The sequence below is a fragment of the Haliotis rufescens genome, unplaced genomic scaffold (assembly GCF_023055435.1).
Source record: "Haliotis rufescens isolate VD_foot unplaced genomic scaffold, xgHalRufe1.0.p SCAF_26, whole genome shotgun sequence".
NCBI lineage: Eukaryota > Metazoa > Mollusca > Gastropoda > Lepetellida > Haliotidae > Haliotis > Haliotis rufescens.
In genome coordinates, this window is record NW_025963957.1 from 5,143,605 (window position 1) to 5,157,971 (window position 14,367).

Sequence of the window (14,367 nt, forward strand, 5' to 3'; positions counted from 1 at the left end):
AAGTGAGTACTGCTTCCCTCTCCTGTTTGTCCCAGCGAACATTTAGATTACGTGTATAAGTAAAGTTTTCATAGTACAATTCTTACCGTATTAAGTACAATTATACAATGTGGCATGATTGTGTTTCATTGCGGGGCCGGGGGCACGGGTGGCCCAGACGTCTAAGGCGCCGCGATTCGCTGTGCAGAGTTGCGCCCCTTGGGCACGACAGAAACCTATGATTGTGGGTTCGAATCCCGGTTCGCCCCGATTATGTCAGAACCATACCCGTGCTCGTGGGTTTCACCGAAGTGGTAAACGTCTGAGACCTGCATCACTTCAGGCTTTCCTCCCACATTAAGCTGATACGCCGCGATATAACTGGAATACTGTTAAAAGCGGCGTTAAACCCAACCCACTCACTCACTCATTGCGGGGCCAGTTCTTACCTTAATGAGATCGAAGATAACTTCAGGCGTTTGGTTGATGGCATATCGGAGTAGATTTAGGAGAGACACAACGGCGAATGCTGATTTAGGGGTCAAAATACTGTCTTCATTCAAGTAGAAGAAGCCACAGAACATCACTATGGAAATCTAGACAAAGGAAAAGACATCATGAGTAGCTCTAAACTCAAAACGGGAAAGGGTAAAAAACGGGTGCACATGACGTCCATTTTTGGATTTCGCGCAAGGACGAGGAACGATGAAGGCCGTTTCAGGCCCACGGGATCTGAGTAATGTACTTATACAGCGTTCAGAAATGGTTAAAACAAAATTATTAGATGTCATTGAGTTAATATGAATGAGGACAATTGAGTGTTATGTACTTGTAGCAACACTAAATGTATAGGTAGGAAATATGTCAGAAATGAGGATTTTAGAGGTTTTCAGGAAGCGCTGTTCCAATATTTAAACATGAGTCTTTGTCTCAAGCTTATTTTCAAAGGAGGGGCGGTCGGGTAGCCTAGTGGTTAAAGCGTTCGCTCGTCACGCTGAAGACTCGGGTTCGATTCCCGACATGGGTACAATGTGTGAAGCCCATTTCTGGTGTCCCCCGCCGTGATATTGCTGGAATATTGCTAAAAGCGGCGTAAAACCATACTCACTCACTCACTCACTCAAAGGAAATGTAGACAAAACTACAAATATAGGGTAAAAAACATGTTGGGTGACGGATTTATACTTACATTTTCATTTGAAGTTCGAAAAATCACTCACTTAAGCCACACTCATGTATTTCATGGTGTCAATTTATAATTGCAACTTAAATTCTGATGAAACTAGAGGGACTTAAATTTACCAGCAGAAACAAATCTGGGGCTAAACATCAACTAACAGCGAAAAGATGATGTCCAGGTATATTTCATTTCTTAACTATACGCATGATATATTTGTAGAAACACAGTTGCATGTGTCTACTAGGGTACGTCTCTGATGTTACCTACCTGTATAACTGGAAGTATGAACTGATGCCTGTCTAGTAGGTCTGTTAACATACCACAAAAGGCGCAGCGTTCCAGCTGAAGACGGTGAACGCCCTTGTATTAAACAACTGCTTTAGGACCACCAACTCCTTATTTCTGGCTGCATCAAGCTTGTCTCCAAAGCACTTCTCCCAGGCATAAAGCTTCAGTACCTAGGAAGGACGTTCTTGTAGAGTATTGTTTCCAAAATTATTGTCATTACAAGATCAGAATACACGTGGTAATATGTGTTTGTTTGTTTGTTGTTTAACGCCGCACTCAGCATTATTCCAGCTATATGATGGCGGTCTGTAAATAATCGAGTCTGGACCAGACAATCCAGTGATTGACATCATGAGGATCGATCAGGCAATTGGGATACAATGACATGCATCAACCAAGTCAGCAAGCCTGACCACCCGATCCCGTTAGTCGCCTCTTACTACAAACATAGTCGCCTTTTACAGCGCGCATGGGTTGCTGAGGACCTGTTGTACCTATTACACCTATATCGACCTTCTACACCCATTTACGGGTGTGGAGATGCTAATAATGCAGTAATAAGTCACAAATCACCCGTTTCTTGTATCCACATCTTCCCGAGGCAAGGGAGTTAACTGACATTAAAAGTCCAGTTTCCCCCCCTTGCCGAACTAGGCTGGAATTATGGAATTATAATTTGGCTGGACTGACGACTCCATGCACAGTCCAATCAAAACCCCGTACTTTATTACAATAAAGATCTTTATTATCGATCAGATCGTCTTGACAAGGCGCCGCTGTTTTGCTTAAAGCAAATTCAAGTGATATGAGAGGTGGAATCTGATTGGTCAGTAGGGGACAGAGACGGGACATAACTCGTAATAGCCAGAGCGAAATTTCAGCCTTGCTCGGCAAGGGTGGAAAATGGTCTCTTAAAGTCAGTTAAACTCCCTTGCCTCGAGGAGATGTGTATCCAATTATATACATGTATTGTACAACAACTGATCCATCGCCATCAAAGTACTGGAATTGTTATGACCATTCCACAAAACAATGTAAAACATACACTTTGGGAGGCAGTGGTAATTATGTTTTGTAGAATTTAATAATATATGGCATGAAATGGCAGGGATTTCCCGAATGTATTTACATTCCTGCAGCTCCGATCTTGGCTGTTTACACAACTTTTGGGGTACCATTAAAGCATGCTCTGCCTACAAATATTTTTAAGAGCGTCATGCGACTCTTGCTGAAATGTTGGTCAATCAGGGTTTCAACATTCAAGGCCTGAGTAAAGCTTGCAAAGGAGTTATTGTACACATGCGGAGGACGTTTCAAAATTTGACGTATCAGTGAATAAGCTGATGCCCTATGGAATTCCCCACTTTGATTTGAATCCTGCGTTCCAGTGTTGTTTTCAGGTGAACAGTTGGCTTAAGTTTGCATGTGTTTGTGATGTGTGCCACCGGTGGGGCAGGATATGCTTACCTTTTCGCAAACATCTGGTATCATCACTACAGTAAACTACGGTTATAACGAACACGCTTATAACGAACTGACGGATATAACGAACTTACTTTTTGGTCCCGACTATTTGCTGTAGTTATGATGTATATATGCTTATAACGAACTACGGTTATAACGAACTAAAATTAGTAGTCCCGTTGAGTTCGTTATAACCGTAGTTTACTGTATTTGATATTTATTCATTAACACGCGCTTATAATATGGCCTGAATAATACCACGGACTCTGGTTTTGAATAGATTTCGTAAGATACTGACCAAACCCACGGGGAATAGAAAGCGAAATTTCGGCGTGACGAGCAACCAGTCTTTCAAGCAAACGTTTCCTAAGCTATGAAGATGCTTATGTCTTCATCATTCAAACGGTAAATATCCAATACCTTCATCCCCGTGAGGACCTCATTGAGAAGTTTCATCTTTTCGTCCTTGTTTTTAGAGTTCTGATCGAACAAAGATCGCATCCTCACTGCGATATACACATTGATAGGCATTATAAGCAGCATAATGAAGAGGCCAAAGCCTGCTGATGGACCAAGGATGCTGAACAGCTGGTAGAAGACGACAATAAAATGGAGTGGAGTGAACACGACTTCTGTGAGATGGGCGAGGTGGTAGGCGATGGTTTCAGCATCACTGGACATGTAGTTTGTCATCTCGCCCATAGAGTATTTCTTCCTTGACCTCCAGTGGAGATTCATTGCCTGGAGAGGAACAACAGCGTTTAGATAGAACAAGAAATATGTATTATAAACTGCCATGCAACCATCTACACATGTCACCAGTTTATATATGTGTGGTCTCGTCGGGTCCTACCACTTGTGCCGGTCATACAGGTGTAGCCTCACGGCGTGTTCAATTCTAAATGTTGTAGCGAAATCAAGGAACCTTGAATAGCACTATTGCTATATTTAATATGCAGTGAGTGAGTGGGTAATTTGGGTTTGACGTCGCTTTTGATGTGTTCAAGTCATATCAAACCCAGAGTGATGCAGGTCGTTTACGACTTTGGTGAAACCACGTGCATGATATGGTGCTGACAAACCTAGGAGTGAGTGAGTGAGTTGGGTTTAACGCCGCTTTTAACAGTATTCCAGTTATATCGCGGCGTGTCAACTTAATGTTGGAGGAAAGCCCGAAGTGATGCAGGTCTTAGACGTAAACCACTTCGGTGAAAACCACGAGGACGGGTATGGTGCTGACAAACCTAGAAACATAATCGGGGCGAACCGGGATTCGAACCCACAATCATAGGTTTCTGGCGTGCCCAAGGGACGCAACTCTGCACATCGAATCGTGGCGCCTTAGACGACTGGGTGTGGTTATCGAGGGACATTTCCGTTACCTTCTTGAATACCGATGTCATGAGAGATGACCGAAGGTGCAATTCTAGCGTTTGGTTGTTGAAGAAAGCGTGTTCCACAAAAAGCCCTCCTGTCACGAGAAGTACCAGAAGCCCCGTGGAGAGGAGCACGCCAGTCCATGCACTGGAGGCAGTGTCATCGGCCACGTCCATGAGAACCCTGAAATATGAATCATGTCACATTGTGAAACTTATGATTTTTTATAAAGAAGATTATTATTTAATTTACATATTTTATAACATAAAGTTTGAATAGACTCAGATTAAAAATACATATCGGTATAAACATGGCAAGGAATGTTTTACAGAATGTTTATTCCTATTTTATGGCTTTAAATTTGCCATATTTGTTCGACAGAGCACAAAGGAGATTGAAACACTTCTGATACAGACTTCAGGTAAAAGGCGAGGCGGTCGGGTAGTCTAGTGGTTAAAGCGTTCGCTCGTCACGCCGAAGACCCGGGTTCTATTCCCGACATGGGTACAATGTGTGAAGCCCATTTCTGGTGTCCCCCGCCGTGATATTGCTGGAATATTGCTAAAAGTGGCGTAAAACTATACTCACTCACTCACTCACTCACTTCAGGTAGAAGGCCAGGCAAATGTTGCTTTGCCTTTCAAACCAAACTTACCTTCCGGCTTTAATATATTGCCGATATCACCAATTTTTTGTGGGCATATATGCCCATGTGAGTTGTCGAAAATAGATGCACTATATTATTAGTATAGATGCCTATTTTTCACGCTACATGCACCATGTCGGAATTATTCAATAATAATGTTCATCATCAATCCTAATTGTATGAATTATTAGCATTTCCACTGCAACGTTACATCTGAATATGAAATATAAGAATTGGATAAACATGTGTATTTGGGACCAACTACTTTTTGACATTCTTTGGGGCAGGGCTATAAATAAACAAACAAACAAACAAACAAACAAACAAACAAACAAACAAACAAACACATAATTGAAGAAAAACAAACAAACAAACAAACAAACAAATTATTGAAGAAAATGACTACAAAAACAAACTCCCCCACGTGTTCGGCTCCCCTGGTCACAGACAAATGCGTGTCCCGAATATTAAATGGTATGTCCCACATTTACTCACAGCATGAAATGTGGGTTTGTGATCCAGAATGTAAAATACTGCAGGAGCTTTAGACCCATGGCGCAGAATAATTGTCTCCAAAAGGTCTTCAGTATGGCAACCTTGAGAGATGGGCGTGTGATGCTGACCCCTGTGTCAGCAGGATCTACTCCCTGTCCTGATGGCGTCATCGATGAGTCATATAAATGCGTCACGTGACTAGCATTCCCATGTGATGATTTCTTCTCTTTCCTGTGTCTGATAGTGTCGTTGGAGCCACGGTTAGTTGATGATGATGATGATGATGATGATGATGATGATGATGATGATTGTGGAAGGATGTTGTTCGACTTATCATTTTTCCATCTGAAAATGAAATGGCACTCGTCAAACCTACATTATTATCAATATATATTTAAATACCGCATCTTATCCTGACATCTTTGCTCAAATGAGGTTTATGAGGTCACAGAACCATGCTCATTGACCTGACTTGTCAAAGCGAAACAATTTGCTATGCTGACACAGATTTCTGTGGATATACCTCAATCACATTATGTAATGTCCACAAGAATGATTTCACTAATACGCAATTTTATTCTATGTGAGGCTCAGGGCTTATAAATCAACCTCATATAACGTCCTTATTACATAGATGAGAACAATTTTTGTCAGTCATATCACGGCGTGCCGGTGTTATGTGTGCGGAAATCCCGACGTGAAACCCACGAGCACGGGTATAGTGCTGACAAATCTAGAAACATAATCAGAGTGAATCTGGGCTTCGAACCCACGAACGTAGGTTTCTAGCATGCCTACGCGACGCAACTCTGCATAGCGACGCCTCGGACGGAAAGGCTGCCCATGACCCGAAACGATAATGACATGAGAAAACACAAAACATGAGTTCTGGTGTTGTAGATTGCTATGCGATGCATCCGTGTTAAATATTGTCTCGAGTCATACTACTAAGTGTTAACATGGAGTTCAAATGGGATTCATTTTGAAGACGTCTACCATTACCTGCGAGCGTCTTGGTTCAACCTGCCTGCTGTCAGCATCCTTTCAAAGCTTGGGCACACATTGTGACACTTCTCTCTGGGGTTGAGGTCCCAGATGTTGTCTTCAGTTAGTATTTCCTTGTTAGCCTTCTTTACTAACCTGGATAACAACCAATGGTTAGCTGGATTCAGATACTTAGAGACTGTTAATGTTCGCCGCAGTCGGCGACATTTCAGCTATGCTATGGTCGCCTGTAAACAATCAAGTCGGGTCATTCCAGATAGTGGTCGATAGCATGAGTAACGAGCCACGATGACACACAATCATCCAGGTCACATACTGTAACCATCCTTGTATCGTAAGTCGGCTCTTGTGACGAGCATGGAGTATTGGTTGTCAGATTACAAACGTAATCAAGATACCTGGGAAATGTTGGTTTGTTATGAATAAAGCTAAGAATCAATAAATCCTATGTATACGGCCTTTATATTTCTGTTTTTATGTCATGTTTCCGAACTCGGTAGCTTGATTTTGTTTCATCAAATAACCAGGACTTTGTACTTCTAAGCGGGCTAAATAGAAGAGAGAAGACATTTAGTCACTTACAGAGCCACTAACAGAGGGGAACTGGCGACAGATGTTGATCAGATTTACAATACTCGATTTCAGTCAAGAAATGAAAGCAATGTGAGTTCAAATATGAAGTCACATCGACAATATATCAGTCATTTCATGGAAATATGAACAGTTGACCTCCTCAATAATCTTGTTCTCAATAAACATGCAGAAGTCCCTCAACAGTGTGGACAAATAGAATATGACTGAGTAGCCATGTAGCTTAACATTGAGAACTTGAGTTGGTACACAGCAGTGAATCAAGCAATATCGTTCACGGTATCAGAGCATGCGGAATGCCTAGTTGAAGCACATGTTAAATACTTACCTTTATCATATAATGGGTAGGTTTTTCGGCAGGATAAAGCCAACGGATAAAAACGATATCCGTTGGGGTCATATGCGGATAGAGATGCAAATATCAAAGGTCAAGTAGGGACTACTTTCACTGTTTATAAACAAACATGACGTCGCCCTTGTCACTCGGCAATTGAGTCAGAATTAACCATCGGGAATCTGGATAACCTACAGAGATAATTGGCCATGACGTCTCATAGACTAGGGTTAGAGTTGCTTCCCTTTGACAAAGGGCAGTTACTCTAGCGGACAGACCGATGGATTGCCGCGAAATGCAAGTAATTTTTTGTTGTTGTTATGCGTATATTTTGCTTCGCCACTGTGAAAGAAACAGATTTCAGTTGGAACTATATTGGCTACTGTCACTGTCCGACTGACACATCACTTATCCTGTGACTTAATAAATATTAATGCGCGCATTCCAGGAAAACTCGCAATGTTTAGGTAATGTTTGTGAGGGAGGGAAAGCGATTTTCAAGCACAAAATTAAAGAATGACATTATATGATAAAGAGGTTATCTCGCTTGTGTGTTTGGGGATGGTAAATATCCTGTATTAGGAATAAACACTATGTATTTTGCTCGCCAAGGCTCGCTAAATACAATGTTTATTCCTAATGCAGGATATTTACCATCCCGAAACACACTCGCGTGATAACCTCTATTTACCCAAGCCTGGGTTTGAAGCTGTACCTGCAAAATTATATAGTACCCATTTACAATCCCAACAATGTAAATAATTGCCCGCGTTGTACTGTAATGTGCACATGCTTACCCGTGAGACCAAAGGAAGAAGATCTTGGACAGCCTCGAGGCTGCTATCTCCGGACATGGCGCCAACTGATAATGTAGATGATATACTGTAATCAAACTTTATTTATTTATTTTTATTTACGATATCGAGCGACAGAGCCTAAGTCTACACAGTAAGAAATTGCAATTTGAATTAATTCTATTAGTTATCCTAATGCTATAGTCTTTGATTGATTCGGGAATTCAAGAAATTGTTAATTATTTGCTTTTTTATATTATGAAACTTGATTTATCTCACCGACATGTTTTAATATGACATTGTAAAAGAATTAAAACAATTTCAAAATTGATAGTAAACAGCTGTTCGATTGAGCGGAGGTTAACTTGTGATTTGTCACGTGGCTTTCGATGATTCGGAAATAGCGTGCGTTTTTTGCATCGAAGCGGAGGAAAAAAGGGATTTATTTACCCGCTAAGAAATTTATTTTATTTCCCTCCAAGGCGGGGATAAATAGTATTTTATCATGGTTACGTGGACCAATCAGATCTCATCACCTGACATGGAGGTATGGTAATGCTAATTATAATCGATCGCAGTCACCTGACTACCGATGTCTCAGTCGACAGCAAAATGGAGATTTATTGGAAAGCGAAATTTTCTATTAAGTTTCACAACTGAAAGAAATCACTGGAATGTGTCTTTTTCACTTTTGAAATATTAGAACACATACAGCTACCTTTGTTTACTTTACCCGTGCCCCCTGGTTTACCTGTTAACAAACAGCAATATATTCGGACCCGACCTTGGAACCAAGCTCTAGAATTGGATATTCCCATTAACAACAAAACTACCATATATTTTGAACCCTACCTTTGTACCGGGCGTCATGATAAGATCGATGCTCATGATGTCAATCACTGGATTTTCTGGTCCAGACTCGATTATTTTCAGACCGCCGTTATATAGCTGGAATATTGCTGAGTGCGGCGTTAAACAACAAACAAACAAACAAACAAATGTACTGTGAGATAAGGTTCGGCTATTAACATGCAGCGATACCATATATATTTTGCCCAAACTTTGTACTTGTAAGTACAATCTTGTACTGTGAGATACGGTTTGCCTATAACATACAGCGATGCCATATATATTTTGCTCACACTTTGTACTTGTAAGTACAATCTTGTACTGTGAGATACGGTTTGCCTATAACATACAGCGATGCCATATATATTTTGCTCACACTTTGTACTTGTAAGTACAATCTTGTACTGTGAGATACGGTTTGCCTATAACATACAGCGATGCCATATATATTTTGCCCAAACTTTGTACTTGTAAGTACAATCTTGTACTGTGAGATACGGTTTGCCTATAACATACAGCGATGCCATATATATTTTGCCCAAACTTTGTACTTGTAAGTACAATCTTGTACTGTGAGATACGGTTTGCCTATAACATACAGCGATGTCATATATAACTTCTTTGAGTGGCATTTAGAAGTTGGAGTGATGAAGTAAGACGAGTTCTATGGATGAACAACTTCTTATTACAATTAGTGCGACGTTTCGGTGTAGATCCTAACACCTTTATCAAGCAAGTGATGATCAAGGTGTTAGGATCTACACCGAAACGTCGCACTAATTGTAATAAGAAGTTGTTCATCCATAGAACTCGTCTTACTTCGATGTCATATATATTTTGCCCAAACTTTGTACTTGTAAGTACAATCTTGTACTGTGAGATATGGTTTGCCTATAACATACAGCGATGCCATATATATTTTGCCCAAACTTTGTACTTGTAAGTACAATCTTGTACTGTGAGATTATGCTTGCCTATTAGTGAGTGAATCGGGTTTAACGCCGTTTTTAACAGTTTTCCAGTTATATCACGGCGTGTCAGCTTCATGTGGGAGGAAAGCCAGCAAGTCTCAGATGTTTGACACTTCGGTGAAACCCACGAGCACGGGAATGGTGCTGACAAATCTAGAAACTTAATCGGGGCGAACAGGGATTCGAACCCACAATCATAGGGACGCATCTGGCGTGCCCTTTACAGTGTCACCCGTGCCCCCTGGTTTGCCTGTTAACATACAGCAATATATTCGTACCCTACCTTTGTGTCCACCGCCGTGATATTGCGGGAATGTTGCTAAAAGCGGCGTGAAACGATACTCACTCACTCATGCTTAGACACCCTTATTAACATACATAAATACCACCTTTGATACCCGAATTTACATAAACCCATACCATCTTTTTTTACCCTACCTTTGTACTTGGCTGCATGATATACTCAGCGTCAAGATCACATGTACGACGTTACAAGTATAAGCTCAAGTCATTTGTAACACTTTCTAAGTCAACGTGTTAAATACCCTGACGCGGAGTGGTTTCTCGGCGTGGTGCAATATACTAAACGAAGCTATGTCAATATAGTCCGCAATGTATAGATAAGGCGTAAGTGACCTCTTTATTTAGGTCGACGTTGTAACTAGCCAACCTATACAGTCAGTTAGTTGTCCCTGTTTATATGAGTGCAGCGTTTAAATGAGTGAGCCTGTAGAATCAGTGATCGATCGATGTATTATTAAAACGACCCGGAAAAATATGGTTCAAATCTTACGCCTCAATAAGTCTTTTTCATTTTTTTATGGTAGACACATGGAGGACTTTTCTAAATTTGTGACAAAACTGATATCTGGTGCAATTTTGACTCGGACAAGATGCACCCGTGTTTTTTCAGGTGGACAATTGACTTGCCTTCGGGGGCAGGATACACTCAACCTTTTGCAAACGCCTAGTATTATCACATGCCGCCTGATAAAGTCGGAATTGTACAATCGTCTCTGCTTTTAGCAGATATTCATTATTAATATGGAAAGGGTTTTGTCGCTTTTCTTACCATAAACTATTTGGAAGCTTTACTGAGGCCTTGTACCCCTGATCAAACAACTTTTGAACAAGCTCTTCGTAGAAAGATTATGCTCGATTACAGGCAATAGATTTTAACTAAAAGTGTGTTTATTAGCATTCTCTGTGAACACTGAATCTACAGCGTAGCACATAATCACGAAACACGAGCAATAGAAGAGCTTTCGAGTCTCTACGATAAACTAAGAGGAAAGCTGACAGCTATCGGTCATCCGCTATGTCAGACATTGTCACGCTTGGTGAAGCAGCAATGTCTGGAGTCGTGTATCAGGCTACTTTAATTTCGGGTTTCATTTTATCAGCTTAATGTAGACGGAAGGCCAAAACTATGTATACTAGGATTATATATACTTTCTCCTGTAAGGTGTTAGTGAATGTTGTCAATCTTCAGCTATTTAGGATGCCCTGTAAATAATATAGGTAAGGTGAGGTGAAATTGGGTTTAACGTCGCGTCCAAGATTATTGCACTTATATAGCGATGTGCATGCACGTGTGTGCGTGTGTGTGTGGCTGCTTGAACTAGTCCGGACAGATGCCGTTTTATAGTGCTAGCTCACTGAGATACCATCCCGCAGTTTAACATGAATACCCCACTCTGACACAGTATACTGACTCTGAGCCGACCAGTCCTTGATTTAGCCACTAATGCTGAGCGCCAGACAACAAGTACCATCTTTTAACGTCTTTTTGTATGACACGGTCGGGGAACGAACCCCGGACCTTCCGCTCTCCGGGCGGACGCTCTACCACTAGACCACGGAGGAGGCTGTAAATAATTTAGCCTCGACGAAGCAAAGGAAAGATCATCGCAATGCAGTTAATTTAACATGGATGACCTCCTGATTCCTATTTTAATCAGTTGTGTTCGTTTGTTTGTTTGTACTTGATCGCCGAACTCTGCAATACACCAGCTATATGACGGCGGTGTGTAAAATAATCTGTGATTGACATCATGAGCATCGATCTACACAATTGTGATACGATGACATGCATCAAGCAACGCAGCTAGCCTGAGCACACGATCCAATTAGTCGCCTCTTACTATTGAACTTTTACGACAATCCTGAAGTATTTAAACCCTGGTCGGAATATTTTCTAATACCTATTCAGTTCCTTTGTTTGTGTGTTTGTTTGTTGTTTAACGCCGCACTCAGCAATATCCAAGCTACATGACGGCGGTCTGTAAATAATCGAGTCTGGACCAGACAATCCAGTGATTCATATCTGGGACCGATGACGTGCATCAACCAAGTCAGGAGCTTGACTACCCGAGCCCGTTAGTCGCCTCTTCCGACAAGCAGAGTCGTCTTATATGGCAAGCAGGTTGCTGAAAACCTATTCTACCCCGGATCCTCATGGGTCTGTGTTGTTTAGTTAGGAATGTGTATTTGTGACAGTGGCATGTTACTTTGTTTGTAGCTTCATTCGTGGTTGATGCTTCTTTTTGTGGAAGTGGGAAAGGATCTGGTTGCGAATGAGGGTGTGGTTGATAATGTAGGTAATGTAGTTTGTATGGGTGTGGGAATGGGTACAGGTGAGGGTATGTTTGAGAAATAGGGTGTGGGTGAGGGTACTATGTGGCGGTGTGGGTGAGGGTTCGCATGTGATTGATCGGTTGGCAACGAGGGTTTGGATGTGTTTGAATGAGCGGGTGTGTTTTAATGGTTTGAGTAAGCAGCTGTGAGTGAAGGCCTGGATGTTGGAATGGATGTGGCTGTGTGTATATAGGATCCTTGAATGTTATTTTCAAAATACATTGTTCTTTGCGATTTGTCGTGTAGCTATCTCATATTTGCTGATGTGTAATGAGTAACATCACTAGAACCTCCAGTCAAGACCAAGGTTTAACACAGACGACCAATGCAATACACAAGTTAAAACATATTTTGCCCTTAAAGATCCGGAAAAGTACACTCTGGCAGTTGACTTCGGAATAAACATTGTATTTAGCGAGCCTTGGCTAGTGTTTATTCCTAATACAGGATATTTACCATCCTCAAACACACAAGCGTGATAACCTCTTTATCATATCATGTCATTCTTTAATTCTGTGCTTGAAAATCGCTTTCCCTCTCTCACAAACATTACTGAAACGTTGCGAGTTTTCCTGGAATGCGCGCATTAATATTTATTAAGTCACAGGGTAAGTGATGTGTCAGTCGGACAGTGACAGTAGCCAATATAGTTCCAACTGAAATCTGTTTCTTATACACTGGCGAAGCAACATATACGCAAAACAACAATTGTTTTTACTTGCCTTTCGCGGCAATCCATCGGTCTGTCCGCTAGAGTAACTGTCCTTTGTCAAAGGGAAGCTACTCTAACCCTAGTCTATGAGACGTCACGGCCACGGTCAGACGTTGTTGACAGTCGGTCTGTCCTGTCATAACGTTAAGAAGTGCAATCAGATGTACACACAGCGCCAAAACGAAACGAGTTAACAGTTCAAACATATTTCGGCTAAATCCAACTATTTTAATTTGTGGAAAAGGTTTCAAGACGCAGAGGTCTACAAGCACAGATATGGCTACTGATCCCGCTTGGCTAGGCCACGTGCCCTCGCAAAATTGTTTTGAAATTTATATCTCCAAAGTTGCCAAAACTTATAAAATGCCTTAGTTACGTCGCAGTTAGACACTGATTTTCAGTATATTAGACTGTTCTTTTGATAATTGTAGCAATTATCCCTGTAGTTTATCTAGATTCCCAATGGTTAATGACAATGTCGCCGAATGACAAGGGCGACGCCATGTTTGTTTATAAACACTGAAAGTAGTCCCTACTTGACCTTTGATAATTGCAACTCTTTCCGCATATGACCCCAACGGATATCGTTTTCATCCGTTGGCTTTATCCTGCCGAGAAACCTGCCCAATATATGATAAAAGTGTATATGTGCACTGCCATAAGTCAGTGCTGTGGACTCCGTTCTACAACGCGACCTTAGCTCTGGGTCGGTCGTAAGCCAAAGCTAAAGTGTGGGAGTTAAGATTATCTAAGGACTATGATCGCTCTCAAGAACGAGGCCTTGCTTCTAAGTGATACCACAGACATCCATATAACCGTGTGTTGTGTCGCTATGCATATGTCTCTCCCACCATGATTTAAGGGAATGCAATATTTCAAATTAGGCATTTTTTGATTGATAAGTTACAAGAAAATATCATGACAGAAATATGACATCTTAATTATGTGGGTGAATGTGCAAAGTTCAAAACACTCTACACTTTGTCGGATAAATCCGTTCTAACATCGCCAATATAAAACATAATATACATTACATGGGTGTTCA

At 41.2% G+C, this 14,367-nt stretch overlaps 1 protein-coding gene across 1 annotated transcript in view; it reads right to left on the reverse strand.

Moving 5' to 3' along the window:
• LOC124147362 (multidrug resistance-associated protein 1-like) overlaps nucleotides 1–10,528 on the reverse strand; it is a 34,436-nt gene extending 23,908 nt beyond the window's left edge. The window contains exons 1-8 of the mRNA XM_048402472.1: nucleotides 10,412–10,528; nucleotides 8,157–8,221; nucleotides 6,432–6,569; nucleotides 5,430–5,774; nucleotides 4,294–4,471; nucleotides 3,332–3,652; nucleotides 1,480–1,617; nucleotides 429–575 (exon numbers count right to left, since the gene is read on the reverse strand). Coding sequence (XP_048258429.1) covers nucleotides 429–575; nucleotides 1,480–1,617; nucleotides 3,332–3,652; nucleotides 4,294–4,471; nucleotides 5,430–5,774; nucleotides 6,432–6,569; nucleotides 8,157–8,221; nucleotides 10,412–10,429 — 1,350 coding nt within the window. The 5' untranslated portion in view covers nucleotides 10,430–10,528. The remainder of the gene's footprint in view (nucleotides 1–428; nucleotides 576–1,479; nucleotides 1,618–3,331; nucleotides 3,653–4,293; nucleotides 4,472–5,429; nucleotides 5,775–6,431; nucleotides 6,570–8,156; nucleotides 8,222–10,411) is intronic.
• Between the last annotated feature and the right edge of the window lie 3,839 nt (nucleotides 10,529–14,367).